Source organism: Haliotis rubra, unplaced genomic scaffold, assembly GCF_003918875.1.
Source record: "Haliotis rubra isolate DU_JTF1 unplaced genomic scaffold, ASM391887v1 Scf299, whole genome shotgun sequence".
NCBI lineage: Eukaryota > Metazoa > Mollusca > Gastropoda > Lepetellida > Haliotidae > Haliotis > Haliotis rubra.
The window spans coordinates 1,090,906-1,108,196 of NW_025766967.1; the positions used below are offsets into that span (position 1 = coordinate 1,090,906).

Genomic DNA, 17,291 nt, shown 5'->3' on the forward strand with positions numbered 1-17,291 from the left:
GATTTGAATGAGTATCCTGGTACAACAGTCCCCAAGAATAGTGACAAGAAATTTGAAAAGTGGTACAACAGTGTCGTAGTGACTGTTATCTGCGTAAACACCCAAATGTAGGCTGACACCAAATTTGAAGACATTGGGTACAACAGTTCGCGAGCTTACCGCCTGAACAAGAGATGGAAAAGTGGTCAAAGCGCTCGTGTGACTGTTGTCTGCGTAAACACCCAATGTAGGCTGACACCAAATTTGAAGACATTAGGGTACAACAGTTCATGAGATATCGCCTGAACAAGAGTTGGAAAAGTGGTCAAAGTGTCGTGGTGACTGTTGTCTGCGTAATCCCCCAATGTAGGCTGACACCAAATTCGAAGACATTGGGTACAACAGTTCATGAGCTATCGCCTGAACAAGAGTTGGAAAAGTGGTCAAAGTGTCGTGGTTACCTTGAAAATAAGGTCAAGGTCACGCAAATCGATTGGTGTCTGCGTAATCCCCCAGTGTAGGCTGACACCAAATTTGAAGACATTGGATACAACAGTTCATGAGATATCGCGTTAACAAGAATCGGGACGTACGTACGGACGGACGGACGCTGCTGAATACATAGTCCCCACAAAAATATTAAAAATTCAGAACATTTATACGAGGTCTACTCACGGTATCCACTCGTTTCAGCCAATGAAGGCGATTCTGTTCTCATGCACAGACCCATTCGGGTTTCTGGAAACAAAATTCAAACACTTTATTTCTAAATTTACCCTTAAATCAAATGTCATTTCCAGTCTCATGCATCAGGTCACAGGTGCAACTGTTGTCTAATTGGGTGCCGCAAATTACTGTATATAATTGTATCCCTTGGGCACGTCACACAATGACTGCAGGCTTTCCACACACACTGACCTGTCACCATATACCACGCTGTGATGTCACTGGAGCTTTCCATGTACTTTCACCAGTCACCATATACCATGCTGTGATGTTACTGGAGCTTTCCACACACACTGACCTGTCACCATATACCACGCTGTGACATTACTGGAGCTTTCCACACACACTGACATATCACCATATATCACACTGTGATGTTACTGGAGCTTTCCATGTCCTTTCACCAGTCACCATATACCACGCTGTGATGTTACTGGAGCTTTCCACACACACTGACCTATCACCATATACCACTATGATATTACAGGATATTTTTATAATATCTCTGGCACCCATGAAGGGCCACCTCCTCGTGGTGGGTGCTGGGTCACGCCAAGCGCCCTTCAACACCCCGTTGTGGACCCGGGGGGATATTAGGTCCAACAAACCGTTTGCCGTGGGTTGCGCCCCTGTGTCGGTGGAGGACGGGATTCTGGTGGTTGAGGGCAGGGGCTCCAGGAACAGCGTTCCTTTGCCCAATACACCACTTCGACCCTTACTTCACCTAGACGGGTGGTTGAACTGGCCCGGTTCAATCAATCGGCTGGTCACGGCAAGCCCTGTGCTACAACTGTAAAATGTTACACAAAATTTGAGAATTAATATATGACATTTTTAAGTCTTGGCAATTTTTGAATTTTTGAATGTCAACTGCACGATTTCATGTATGTTTTTGCCTAGAGTCGTATGCCCAGAAGGCGGTGGCTCATGGGCCAATCTGGTGGATTCATTAATCTTTTAATTTTTCTGCTGGAGTATGTCATCCGGGTATCCTTGGTGCTGCAAGTCGGAGATCCGCTTGTTTTTAGCATCGTCCTTGTGATACTCCGTGGTGGGTGGGGAGCTCGGATGATGAAATGTAATACAATAACCATGGCTTACGAAACACCAACAAAAAAAAAAACCAAACGTCCTCTTGACAATGACCCTGTTGATGATGACCACAGACTACCTAAATCGATTGAGTATTTGCCACGTTTCCTTGTAATCAAGACTCTAGACAAGAGTCCATTAAAGTTGAACCCTTTTGCAGTATCTAAGGGTATTCAAGGTATTGCTGGGGATGTAAAGAACATCAAACGTCTCCGTTCAGGTGCGCTGCTAGTTGAATGCGCGAAAAAAACACAATCAACCAACTTGATGAATACAGAATTGTTCGTTGGCATTCAGGTCTCGGTCTCTGCTCACAAAACTTTGAACACAAGTAAAGGAATCGTCAGAGACCGGGACAGATTGTTTGATGATATGTCAGAACTTGACATAGTATCAGAAATGAAAGATCAAGGTGTTCTTTACGTTAAGCGCTTTACAACCCGGAAAAACAATGAAACTTTCAGAACGAATACCTATCTTTTTTCCTTTTCATCCCCAAATGCTCCCAAATCGCTGAAGGCAGGTTACTGTAACATTCCCCGTTGACACCTACATCCCTAACCCACTCAGGTGTTTTAAATGCCAGAAATATGGACACGGAGTAAATACTTGTACATTGTCTGTTGTGTGTGCTCACTGTGGTGAGAAGACACACACAACAGAAGATTGTAACAGTACTTTTAAAACATGCACCAACTGCTCGGGCGACCATTCAGCTTTTTCTAAAGAGTGTCCCATTTGGAAAGAGCAAATGGCAATTAACAAAATCAAATTTACCCAAAATATCACTTTTTCTGAGGCCAAAAAACTGGTAAAGGGATCCGACCTTCCAGAGAGTTATGCTGCAGTAGCCAAATCACCATCTCAGTCTAGCTCTAAAATAACAAAAGCATCCACTAGCTGCCAAACAACCTTGACTTGGGTCAAAGGGGACTCTCCACAGAATTTGTACCCTGAGATATCGTCTCAGACTGAGGAATCACTTCCTGGTACGGCAAAATCTTCTTCTCAATCACGCTCGCTCACTCAATCGTCATCTGACAATCAACAAATTGTTCAAAGTAAAGGTAAAGCCTAAGCCTGATGCTAACAAGAAACAAAGTGGCAGAGCTCCAAAGGGTCTCAAAATAAAATTCAGTTGTTTAACAAATATGGATCTCTTGAGGACATGGACGTATCTGAAAACGTCCATTCTAGGGCACATAGCTTGTCGCCCTCCAAACAAGTGCGGGGTAGATCCCCAATAAATCCCCCCAAAAGATAATGTCTTTTAATAATCTTGTACAGTGGAACTGCAGAGGGCTAAGGAATAACTTCAATGATTTGCAGCTCTTAGTCCAGGACTTCACACCATCAGCCATTTGTCTCCAGGAGACATATTTAAAACAGACGGATACATTTGAATTACGTAATTTCAATGCATACCACTCCTTTTCACCTCCAGGTGATCGGGCCACTGGAGGATGTTCGATCCTTATCAAACAAAGTGTTATCCACAGCCCTGTTATACTTAATACTGGTCTCCAGGCGGTTGCAGTAAGACTGACGTTACATGTTGCGTTCACATTATGCTCATTATACTTCTCACCATCTTCAACTCTTCGGAAGTCTGACCTTCAAAATTTATATGACCAACTCCCAAAACCTTGTATCATTATGGGAGATTTAAATGGCCACAACCCGCTCTGGGGTGGTACAACAACTAATGCCAAAGGTAAACTATTAGAAGACTTTTGTTCAGATAATGATGTATGCATATATAATTGATGGTTCGAGCACATATTTACATCCTGGCACAGGAACTTATTCAGCCCTTGATTTATCAATTACAGACTCAGACTTATTGAATGAATTTGAGTGGTCAGTCCACGACGACCTGTGGAAGTGACCATTTCCCCAACAATTCTCCAACCCGTGATTCCATCTGATGTTCCTCCATCATCAAGATGGAACTTTAAGAAGGCTAACTGGCCTTTATATGAAACTTTCTGTGCTGACAAAACTCAAACCTGAACTTTTTCATGATCTTCCTGATGCCATCAAATGTTTTCAGATGAGCTCAGACACATAGCTGACAAGTGTATCCCCAAATCCTCTGCAGTTCCTCATGTACGTAAACCATGGTTTAACGCTGAATGCAAACAAGCTCGCAAGGCACGGAAGAAAGCTGAACATTATTTCCGTCGCCATCCTATGGTCCACAATTTAAACAAATTTAGAATTCTAAACGCCAAAGCACGGCGTACTTTTAAACAAAATAAACGCCAATCTTGGCGAAACTATGTCTCAAACATCAATTCGCGCACGCCAATATCAAAGGTGTGGAACATGATACAGAAAATAAAAGGTAAGGGCTCTAAATCTAGCATTAAGCATCTAAAAAATGGAGATGAATTATTAACTAATAAATCTGACATAGCAAATAAACTTGGAGAAACTTTGGCCAAACATTCTTCCTCATCAAACTATGTACCTGAATTCCAGAAATATCAAAGACAGCAGGAAAAGAAATATATTAATTTCAATTCAGACAATGGGGAAGACTACAACGAAACCTTTTCGATACATGAGCTTCATACTGCTCTTGACCAAGCTCACGATACTGCTTCAGGAGCTGATGGTATACATTATCAACTCCTGAAGCACTTGCCTGAATCATGTTTAGAGACGCTCTTATCTATTTTTTGATGACATTTGGACATCTGGACAATTTCCTTCGTCGTGGCGCAATACTATAATTGTGCCAATCCCTAAACCTGGACGTGATCATACTGATCCTTCCAATTATAGCCCAATTTCATTAACTAGCTGTGTTTGCAAGACTATGGAACGCATGATAAATAATCGATTTGTTTGGTACTTGGAAACCAATAACCTTCTAACTAATATACAATGTGGTTTCCGTAAAAACCGTAGTACCATCGAGCATTTAGCATACGACACAACATGGAAACATGGGATTTTAAAAGATTTACATGACTTTGGATTACAAGGCCTTTTGCCTCACTTCATATCCAACTTTTTAAATAACAGGCAATTTCAAGTCCGAGTGGGTTCAACCCTGTCTGACCATTTTAATCAGGATCAGGGAGTCCCGCAAGGCGATAGTGTGTTTGTTACACTGTTTAGCATCAAGATTAACAGTTTATCAAAGGTTTTAAACGATTCAATTGATGGATCACTTTTTTGTGGATGATTTTAATATTTCTTGTCGCGGTAAGAATATGCATACTATTGAGCGGCAAATGCAGCTGTGTTTAAATAAAATACATAAATGGTGTCTTGAAAACGGCTTTAAATTTTCTAAATCCAAAACTAATTGTATACATTTTTGTAGAAAATATAAACCGCATAACTGTTTCTCAATGGCACTCCCATCAAAGTTGTGAAGGAGGCCAAGTTCTTGGGTTTAATTTTTGACTCGCATCTAACTTTTCTTCCCCATATCAAGTCCCTAAAAACTAAATGCTTGAAGGCACTTGACTTGTTGAAAGTCGTTTCCAATTCTAAGTGGGGAGGGGATCAAGCTACCCTCCTACAATTATATCGATCATTGGTACATTCCAAACTTGATTATGGCTCCATCGTTTATGGTGGAGCCTGCAACAGTAATCAAAAACTTTTAGATTCTGTCCACCACCAAGGTCTAAGACTATGTCTTGGTTCCTTTAGAACTTCACCTGTTGACAGCCTCTACGTCGAGGCTGATGAGCCACCTCTTACACAACGCCGTATAAAATTAACTTTACAGTATAATACAAAACTTTATTCCAATGAGTCAAACCCTGCATATAACTGTGTCTTTAATCCACTATATGAAGATCTGTATAACAAGAAGCCTTCCCTTGTTCCGCCTCTTGGTATTAGAGTGAAACCTTTTCTTTCTGCTGCTGGCATTGAGCTAGAACATATAGTTCCTTCCCGTTTTCTTTCTTCTCCGCCTTGGCAGTTGGTTAGGCCACAAGTTGACCTAACATTAACTACATTTAAAAAAACAGAAACAAATGAATTACAGTATAAACAAGAATTTAGTCAATTAAGAAATAAATATACTACATACAAATCCTTATTTACAGATGGGTCCAAGGATGGTGGCGCAGTGGCATGTGCCACTGTCGTTGGATCCCGAACAATATCTTCTAGAATACCGGATAACAGCTCTATATTTACAGCAGAAGCAAACGCCATCTTAACAGCTCTTAAATATATTAATAAACACCGTAAATATAAACAATATATCATCTTTTCAGATTCTCTTTCGTGTCTTCAGGCTATTAAAAACCTGTCTTGTAAACATCCACTTTTATTAGAAATTATTGAATTGTACAATGAACTTGCTACTGGCCAATGCGACATCGTCTTTTGTTGGTTACCCAGCCACGTTGGAATTTCTGGGAACACGATGGCTGATATTGCTGCTAAGGCAGCCCTCAACAAATCTGTGACACCACTTCTGATCCCATACTCTGATCATAAAGCTAGCATTAGAACATACATCCGCGATCTAATGCAAAAGAAGTGGGACACCCAAGTAGGTATTAATAAATTACATTCAATAAAACCCTACATTGGTAACACCTACTTGGGTTGTCAGTCCAGATTTGAGGAGGTCATTACGCGACGATGTCGCATTGGCCATACCAGATATACTCATGAATATTTATTGAAAGGCGAAGATCCTCTGTTTTGTATCCCTTGTGATGAAAGGATCACAGTTAAGCATGTCTTGCTTGACTGCATTGAATATTCCATCACAAGGGATATCTATTTCATATCCAAAACTCTGAAGGATCTTTTTAATAATGTCAGTCCTCATTTAATTATTGCATTTTAAAAAAAAATAGATTTGTTGACTGATTTGTAAATAGTTAAATATTTTATTATTGGTAGTTTATATTAGTAACTGAGATTGTTAGTGGCTGTACCCTCAAAGGGGGTTGACGAAGCGTAAAATTATTGTCCTCCTGAGGGGGTACGTAAGTCCCAAAACTTTCAAAGTCAATTTAAGTATACCATGTTTTTAATCGTAGAATATGTGTGCTTTTAATTTATGGCTAGATTTCTCTTCTGTCGCCGATGACTGAAGGGATGGTGTAAATCCAACTAGGGTCCATGCAGGTAGTCCCCATGGTTCCTAGTATGGTGATCTACCTTCAGTTGTTGGCGATCTATAGCCCATTTTTACATTGTATTGTCTTCTTTAATTGGAATATTTTAGCTTTGTTCGCTAGTTTTATATTGATATCTGTGATTATCTAGTAGTTTAACTGCCCTTCGTCGGCAGGTTTTTTATAATAACTATATATATATTCTATTGCAATGCCAAATGTTCTCGTCACGATATGGCTGAAATATTGCCGATGTGACGTTAAATAATAACTCACTCACTCACTCACTTTTATAATCTCTCAGAAAAAGGGGCGTTTGCAAATGATGTATACTGACAAAATATGTTGTACCTGTTGTATCCGCTTTCCTTTCAGACTGACTCAGGTCTTGTAGTTTTATGTGAAGTGTTATGTCCTCAACTTCGGAGTCGATTTGACGCAAGCAGTGTAATATCAGGTGTTCTACTTCCCGATGCCTCCTTATCATCTGTATAGCATCCTTTTTGGTTTCGTGCTCAAACACAAACACTATACTGCCACTTTGTACTTCTTTCAGGTTAGCACGATATATTTGCCGAAATGAATCCTTTAAGTCGCAAAGTGGTTCTATCTCCCCCGAGGAGGGATCAACATTTAGCACCTTCTTGTCTGGTTTTGTCTCAAAAGTCCAAATAGATTCGCAAGCGCTATAATATGCTTCATCACTGTCTTCGTCTTGAGACTGGATATCCGTTTCTTTTGTTTCTTTCCCATCCAGGAATCTTGTAACTGAAAAGATATGTGCATAGGGCGCACAATCAATGTATAGTTTAAGTTGGTGAACTGCAACTGATATTTTTTAACTATTGTGTAGATTTTAGCGTACACTGATGTTACCGTAAACCGTCCATCTTTTAACGAAATACGTAAGTGCCAAAAACATTCAAAGTATATTTAATCTTGTTCTTCTCATGCTTGGTTAAATTTGCCAATATTGCCAAGATCTGGTATGGTGTGGCAAAAATCGAGCTAGGGTCCATGCAGGTAGCAAAACTAGTTGTTGGCGATCTAAAGCCAGCTTTTATATTGTATTGTCTTGAATAGTAAAATAGTTTTACATTTACATGACAGTTTTGCATTAATAATAGTGATATTCTAGTTGTTCTTACTGTCCGTCATAGACATATTTTCTAATATATTTTATTTATTCATTTTTATTCATTTTTCAATGTATGAATTGTTTTAGTCACGGTAAGGCTGAATTATTGCCGATGTGACTACAAATTGTAACTCACTCACTCACTCACTCACTCACTCACTCACTATAAAATGAACCTAATTTACAAGAGATAGATGAGACGGTGAACATCAGATGCAGAATATTGTGAGGGCATTAAAAGTAATTGCAGCGATAGGAACGAGGTGACGCATTCACTAGCAGCCAGGATCATGGTGTTGAAAAGGTAGGTTTTAACCAAGTCTGATTTTCAGTGAGAGAGCGTCGGTAACAAACCTGACAGATCTGAGATTTCAGTTTCTTCCTTGAGATAGTGAGCACGTGTTTGTCAGCAGAAAGTGCTTTTGGTGGAAACTGTTTGTACGCGAGTTTCGTGGACATATTCGGTGGCGAAAATATTCACAGGCGTTATGATCAGTCCTAGCTCCAGCAGGTATCCTGTGTTGTGCTACTCATAATATATCTGTTCAGATTCATACGCTAGTCAAAGAACCATCACAACAAACAAGCTGACTGCTAAAACACCAAGCAGGCATAGTTACTAACTTCTCTTCATCGTCCAACCTTAACAACCTTCAAAACATCCTTACCCATCAACACCCGAGTGAAAGAACATCAGTCTTCCGTTACCAGTTCAAAAATCTCTGCTAACATCTAATCTAACCCTCATAAACATATCGTCACCATATGAACTGGGCCGGCATCACCATTCTTGACAAAATCAAACAGACTTCACCAAACGCAAACTCAACGAATGCCATTCACATCAAAACCATCAATCGATGATATTTCATTCAATCCGCTTTGTGAAGCACTCCTCCACCAAGTCAAGCCAACTTTATAAACATCTCCTCCTTTTTTTAATTTACCCCTTTCATTTGTACATCTCTGCACGTCCATGCCTTTCACTCTGCCAACTCATTGGCTCTAACAGCTCACTACCTATCCAGTTATGTTAATTATGTTGTTTTCTTTGTTACATTCCGCATATATTCATCGCCTCCACTTCAGGTTACATTCCTGCTTGACAAGAATCTGTATCGAAACGTCGCACAAACGAACAAAGAAGTTATCATTAAAGTTTGTCTATATAGTCTGTTTTACGTACTATCATATCTCCAGGTATCGGTTACTACTGTGTCAGAAACGCGAGGCGTATCTGTTAACCACTGCCTTCTCAAATTGCTTGGACACAAGGGACAGGTTAGATACAAAGCAGTACATTTTCAGGTGCTTTCCATTAAGGCCTGATTTGTTGATGAGGGGGATTTCTCTTTGGAGATATTCAAAGCGTTCCCTGTTACGTTTCTTATGAATTATCTATTGACGGCCTGGCTTGGAATGAAGCCTCTGCAAGAGCAGCGTCCTGTGCAAGATTTCCTATCATAAGTATGTGTTTATGGATCTCTATCCCCTAGTGACGATGCTAGGGTGGATGTAGCTATGACCACGTGTTGTTTACCTGTCTCACCTGTGATCAGTTTTTGCTATCTACAGATGTGACAAAACTCGGAGCTACTATATGGATGCAAAACATCTTTCAAAGAATGTTGCAACGTTAAGAAAACACAGAACCACAGGAAAATGGCAGATGAAATAAATGCTACAGCTGCAGCTGGAAATAATTGTAAAGAAATGTGGAAACAAATTAAGAACCAAATCCACACAAAGCACGTTTCTTCAATAGCAGCATCCGAATGGCAAGATTATTTAGGAAATTATTAAATCCTGTACTGATTAACACAAACTCTGATTTTGATGAACATGTTAAGGTTTCTTAGAACATCATACATGTAATGAGTGTGCAGGTTGTGCAAATAGTGACGCTTACTTTAACACTGAAATAACTGAGGATGAAATTACAACGGCAATATTGGACCTCAAAAGTGGAAAGGCTCCAGGCATTGATGGGCGTCCGTCAGAACTCTTCAAATTATCATCAAGTAACTCCGTATCTAAAGCTGCTATTTAACAAACTATAGGATGAAGGTATGTTCCCGAAGCAATGGAATATTGGAATAATCTTGGCACACTACAAATCGGGTAATAAGAAGGAGCCTACCAATTACATACGTGCTTTCTGCAAATTTCGGATTACCCACAACGATTTTAAAGTCAACATCTTGTGTCTATGCCTATTGAAGAGCTCTAGTGTACATTTTGCAATTCCCCACAAATTGAAGTCGAAAAACATAATTTCTTTCTGCAAACAGTACCAACACTTCCGTGAAAAATATCTCATTCAACTTAGAAATGTATACAACTGTCCACTCTCACCCCATAATATTTTAAGCTCTAAACATCCACGTATTATATTCATTACTGGTTTACTTATAGCCCACATACTCTCTTGCAGATATAAAGCTACAATGTAATTAATGAGAATGACCACTGCCCATCAGTACCTTATATTATGTAACTGTATTATGGGCCATTTGGCCGACATTACAAATTAAAATCTGTCTGTTTGTCTGTGATGCTAGATAAGCACATCCTGCTCTGGTCGCACGCGTCACAAACAAGTCAAATGCACGTCAATTTTTTACTTGAAAAACACGTGCTATAATAAAACATTCAAGCAGATAACTCTAAGACCGACAAAAGAATTCCAATTAACACATACCTTCTTTCTGCGGGTCTGCCATCTTTGAGGCTTCAAAGACTATATGGACATCACCTGTGGTTGAAAGAATAACCAAACAATAAGCAGGAAGTGGCATAATAATAATAATAATAATAATAATAATAAGGGCCTGATGATGTACGCCTCTTCGTGGTGGGCCTAGATAGGGGAATTACGTTCCCTGAACTGAACCTACATCACCCAGTTAGGGCTGATTCCCCGAAGCTGGGAAATTACTGGGTTACAGAAAACCAAGAAGAGTTCAATCTTTCACTTCCGCAGCCCAGTCAGCCTTCCTCCGGTAAAGAAACAAACCATACTGGAGATGGGACTTACCCCAGGGGAAGGCACAGAATCCGGCCAAGAATATCTTGGTCAAACCATCTCAAATCCACATAACTTGAGTGTGCGAAAGCGACAGGGTGGCCTGATAATCCACGCATTAATGGCAAGTCGCTTAAGCTGCATTGGGACAATGCCATGCCCATGTATGCTTACCTGACGGAGCAAAATCTCCGCGACCAATTCCGGCGTCTTAAAAATCTCATACACCGTGAGCCAGTTCAACCCACAACTGGTGCCCGTCAGGAACCTTTCCATGAGCAGAATGCTTAAGTGGCAGCAGACCCAAAACTTGTAATGGATGTCCGTGTCAACCTCTTTCCTCTTTCTGATGGAAACTCTTCTGGCATAGAGCCAATTGACCCCGAAATGTCGGACCCTCACTCTTCCTCTTCTTCAGTTGCAGATCTTTCAGAAAATCCTGTGTATATTTTGTTTCATTCTATTTATGATGAAATATCTGATATACCTTTAGAAAAACGGAGGTCAATTAAACAAACAAATTTATCTTTTCCCAAACATGAAATTGATTTATTAAATGACATTATTTCTATGAAACTTTCTACGGACTGTTCATTACATGAAGTTAATTGCTGTGTCTACGCTGCTGCTCGAACCTTGGAGGAACTTCACACAGTTTCCAAAGAAAAAAGCATCTAATACTAAGAAGACTACACCAAAGAATAACCGGTTTCAAGTGAAACTAACAGAAACTAGAAAATACGTTTCCTGGATAGAGCTGTGCCTGAAACTAAGATCATCAGGGAGTCCAATGTCAAAACGGCAAAAGACAATTTGGCGAAAACAAAAATTGCAGTACAAGACAACAAAACAAAATGTACTTCTCCAAATTGTCGATTCCCTTAAGGCAAAAATAAAAGTTTGGATTGAAAGAAAGAAAAAGTGGGAAAAGAAAAATAAATTTATCAAACAAAATAAACTTTTCAGAAATAATGAAAAACACTTCTACAGGCAATGCCAATGAAAGGTTCTGGAAACAGTTGTGGTCTATACCCGGCGACTGTAACCTGGAGGCACCATGGGTCAGTGATTATGACAATGCAATGCATGAGAAGGTAACTAGGTCGTTTGTCTGTTACATCTCACCAGATTGCCTGAAAAGTGTTATAAAAAAGTCCAAATCTAATACAGCTCCAGGGCCTGATGGCATTCGAAATCGGTATTGGAAACTGTTCCACTGTGTCCAAACACCATTACTACACTGTTTCAATACTCTCGTGGACACAAGTGATGTTCCTCCATGGTTCTGCAAAGGTCGCACAATTCTTCTCCCCAAGAAAGAAGACTTGACTGATCCCAAAAACTTCCGCCCTATCACATGTTTGAATACACAATACAAAATATTCACAGGGTGTTTGACAAACCTCGTGTCATCTTACTGCTCTTCCAATGATATCATTTACAGAGAGCAGAAGGGAGCAAGAAAGAGATGTTAGGGGTGCAAGGATCAACTTCTTGTACAGAAAATGATTTTGGAAGAGGCTGGATTGACTACAAAAAAGCATACGACTCTGTCCCTAACGAATGGATTCTGAAGTCTCTTCATTGTATTGACCTCCCTAAGCGACTACTTGATTTACTCAAGTCTTTAATGAGTTGCTGGTCGACTCAACTTGAGATGTACTCACAAGGGCAGGTGTAGACTTTGGAATCTATTCAGATCAGAAGGGGGAATATTTCAGGGGGATTCATTTAGTCCTTTTCTTTTTTGTCTGTCTTTAAATCCTTTGAGCTTTCTGCTCAATAATGAGGAGGGTTACCATCCCGGACCTCCTCAGCACAGATCCTCAACACCTCTTACTCATCTCCTTTACATGGATGACATCGAGCTCCTTGCCAAAGGAGATTCCAATTTGAAAGAGCAGGTTCTCCTTGTCGAGTCCTTTTCTAATGATATTGGCATGACATTTGGACTCGACAAATGTAATACTCTTCATTTGAAACGTGGCAAGGTAACTAATGATGGATCGGTAAAGTTACAAGGGGGGGGGGGGGGAGTTATTGATAATCTTGTGGAAGATCAGGCCTACACCTATCTTGGAATGCAAGTTCGAGGCAAGCTCCAGAATGCCCAGATTCAAGACAAACTTCGGGCCGAGTACAAATCTCGCTTAAAGAAAATCTGGAGCTCAGAGCTAAATGCTCGAAAAAAAGGTCAAAACCACCAATACTTTTGCTGTGCCAGTTCTTTCTTATTCCTTTGGAGTAGTTGACTGGACAAAACAATACATCCAGAGTCTTGACCGTCTGACCAGAAGGATTATGTCTGATAACAGAGCCCACCACCCTCGTTCCTCTCTTAACCGTTTATACATGCCAATCAATTCTGGAGGTCGGGGTTTGATTAATGTGGAGGCTCTTCATGACAGCATTTTATTGTGTACTTTTGCACATATTTATTTATCGGATGATCCTCTAGTGATGCATGTCAAGACTCATGATGAAAGCAAGGAATTCCACAGCTATTTTAAGCGTGCCAAGGTTGTTGGACAGAATCTGAAATTTGAGGTTGATTTTGCTGATGGCGATGTACTGCTGGATTGTACAGTGATGGGAGTAAACCAGGTGAAGTCCTTCACCAAGTCTGCCCAGAGTCGGTCTTTTGTGGAGAAGCTTTCTGAGAAACCATTGCATCGTGTGTACATGCAGTGTGTTGAACAGAATAGCAATCCCACCGACTCCTTCGCCAGGATGAAGTCGGCTGGTCTTAAATGTGAAACTGAGGGCTTTCTTTTGCTGCTCAGGACCAGTCACTTCCCACTCGCAATCGCCTAAATGTGATTCTTAAAGAAAATATCAATATGAAATGTCGACTTTGCAATGAATTCACAGAGACTGTCCAACACCTTGTCAGTGGATGCCCTTCCTTGGCACAAACAGCATATCTTAAACGACATGATGGCATGCCTCGCTGCTTTTACTACCGTCTCCGACATGCCTGTGGCTTTGACTCCGAGGTCCATCCATGGAACGACCCTGAACATGTCCAGGACGTCATGGAAAATGATGCTTTCAAACTTCTGTGGAATAGGCCCATATACAGCCTCAGAAGAATTCCTGCCAACAAACCTGATCTTGTCCTCATTGATAAAGCCAATGAATGTATTTATATCATTAAATTTTCTGTCCCTTTTGACACCAATGTGATTGGCAAGATTAAGGAAAAGCATGATAAATATGCGGACCTCGCCTTTGAAATGTCTCGCTTGCATCCCAAGTACACTGTCGTCAGGCTCCCCATTTTTCTCGGTGCCCTTGGTTTGGTACCTCCTGATCTCTTGGCGCAGATCAGGAGAGTACCCGGGTTCTCCACCGGGAGTACAGCCCTTCTGACACTCTGGGTAATGCAGAAGGCTGCAGTGTTGGGGAGCCTTCATATTCTCCGGAAAGTTCTTGGTGGGTTCGACTAGGCAGCGTTTCCTGGGAGAAGTCCCATTCACTGTCTGGGCTGCGTGTAGAGGGGGCAAGGGCCCTGAGCTGATGATGAGTCTTACCAGCCTGACTGTGCCAGGATCACCCGAGCCCTCTCTGCTGCATACTATCTTAAATCTGTAAAACATATAATAATAATATTATTCTTTATTCCTCCATCGGAGAGTACAATAACATGGACAGGCAGAAAACGTACATTACGTCTGAGAGATATTTAAAAGGAGAATACATTAGAGTCATTGGAGCAGCACTGGATTAGATGAGTTTGGTTTTAAGTCACTTTACGATAAAGTAAATCCGGTGTATTTACACAGTCTATATAATCCTTGAACGACCAGAGAAGAGTAGATGGTGTTGTCAGTGTCATCCAAAGGGACATATGGAGTGCATGATAGAAGACAGCATACCACATCCTCCTCAGGTTGGTTGAGCAGATTCACTCCCAGCTCTATTGGACCAATACTTGAGATTTCAAGCCACAGTTTATCTTTCGGCCGTGGGAGCCGTGCCTATTAACACTTATCAGAGGGGCACACAAAGTCTGCAGTCTAGACTACCAGTTGTCCGACTTCCATTTTTGTGGAAGCTGAGCGGGTTAGGCGGCTGGCTTTGTGTGCTGGCGATTAGGTGCCTGACTCTGAGGGTGTGAGTTCGAATCCCGGATGGGGCTCAACTCCAAAAGTACTAGATTTTGTACTTTACTAAGAAAGTGTAATCCCAAATATAACATATGTTACATTTGACCACTTTCTAAATGGCATTGTGTAATCATAGCTTTCGGCCGTGGGAGCCGTGCCTATTAACACTTATCAGAGGGGTACACAAAGTCTGCAGTCTAGACTACCAGTTGTCCGACTTTCATTTTTGTGGAAGATGCAGTAGCTGAGCGGGTTAAGCGGCTGGCTTTGTGTGCTGGCGATTAGGTGCCTGACTCTGAGGGTGTGAGTTCGAATCCCGGATGGGGCTCAACTCCAAAAGTACTAGAATTTGTACTTTACTAAGAAAGTGTAATCCCAAATATAACATATGTTACATTTGACCACTTTCTAAATGGCATTGTAATCATAGCTTTCGGCCGTGGGAGCCGTGCCTATTAACACTTATCAGAGGGGTACACAAAGTCTGCAGTCTAGACTACCAGTTGTCCGACTTTCATTTTTGTGGAAGATGCAGTAGCTGAGCGGGTTAAGCGGCTGGCTTTGTGTGCTGGCGATTAGGTGCCTGACTCTGAGGGTGTGAGTTCGAATCCCGGATGGGGCTCAACTCCAAAAGTACTAGAATTTGTACTTTACTAAGAAAGTGTAATCCCAAATATAACATATGTTACATTTGACCACTTTCTAAATGGCATTGTGTAATCATAGCTTTCGGCCGTGGGAGCTGTGCCTATTAACACTTATCAGAGGGGTACACAAAGTCTGCAGTCTAGACTACCAGTTAATCAAAAAGTACTAGAATTTGTACTTTACTAAGAAAGTGTAATCCCAAATAGAACATATGTTACAGTTTATCTTGTTCACTCATTTTATCTGTACAATGACAGATGGTATGGATGAGTAAGTCTTTGAAGCATGACTGACACAGCTCACATATGCCTTGTGCACCTCCTGGGCGCCATGATGCACATGGCTTGACCACAAATTTGCATTGCTGTTTAAGATGTGGGAATTGTCCGGCAATGAACCAGGCTCTGTGTGGGGCCAGCACAGGATGGATTTTCAAGAAATGTCTCATTTCAGGGTCGGCGTCGACACGTTGGTGCCATGCTACAGTTTCAGCATCAAAGATTGCCTTCTTGACAATCTGCTTCCATCGTGAGTATTGGCAGAGACGTCCAGAGTAGTAGACTTCTTTCAGATAGTCATACAAGTTATACTTCGTTAGGATACGAAGTATGTCTGAGATGAATCCTCCTGGGTCAACAACACAGTTGTTTCTCAAGGCAAAGATTCGTGTCATAAGAAGCTTGTAAGCTTGTATTCCTGGAAGAGGGGTGGCACAGCCTTCCAAAGAACAAGAGTTTGCTTTTGTTGATGTGGACTTCTATGGGTAACCATCCTAGCGAGCATTACACACGTCAGTCCTGGTTGTTTTGGGGAGATCTTGAATCACTTTAATGCAGAAACGTTGTGCTCTTTCAATGGCCAATATTTCACTTTTGGTGAGGAAGGACCAGGGTTCGCATCCGTAACACGCTTTTGGAAGACAGACTGTTTGCAGTATTTTAGAACTAGTGATAGGGTTCAGGGCGTCACCATTGCAACCAGACTTTAGCACAGACATCATTGCGGCTTTCAGTTTGGAGCAGGCTTTGATTGAGCGAGTTGAAGTTCTTGTCGAGTTCGTTTCCAACATGTTTGATGGACTCAAGGTTCGGAATAGGCTTCCCATAGAGATTAAGCTGAAGATGATGCATTGCTTTCATGTCTGTGAAGGTTAGAGCGCTGCTCTTTGACGGGGCGAAGCTAAACCTCCATCTTGACCGGTAGGCCTCACACATGTGCACCAGATCTTGTAGGTTGGATGTGAGCGGACTCAAGAGAGTGATGTCGTCAGCTTGCGTTGGTGGAATACATGTTCTCCAAAACGTTCCATATCGCACAGGAGATGCAACTTGTAAAGGTGACCAGCATGCCAGACCGTGTCAAAGGCTTTGGCACTGTCCAGGTACACGGCTCTGAGAGAATGCGATTGTTCCCCGTAATGGTGTGCAGTTTCCTGTATCACAAATGAGGTGTAAACTCGGATAAGT

General features: G+C 41.2%; 1 protein-coding gene across 1 annotated transcript; it reads right to left on the reverse strand.

Moving 5' to 3' along the window:
* Positions 1–646: 646 nt before the first annotated feature.
* Positions 647–10,807, reverse strand: LOC124282350. The gene is made up of 3 exons (XM_046718316.1): positions 10,745–10,807; positions 7,257–7,673; positions 647–717 (listed from the first exon to the last, which is right to left on the reverse strand). The coding sequence occupies exons 1-3, from the start codon at positions 10,764–10,766 to the stop codon at positions 647–649; spliced, it is 510 nt and encodes a 169-aa protein (XP_046574272.1). The 5' UTR covers positions 10,767–10,807.
* Between the last annotated feature and the right edge of the window lie 6,484 nt (positions 10,808–17,291).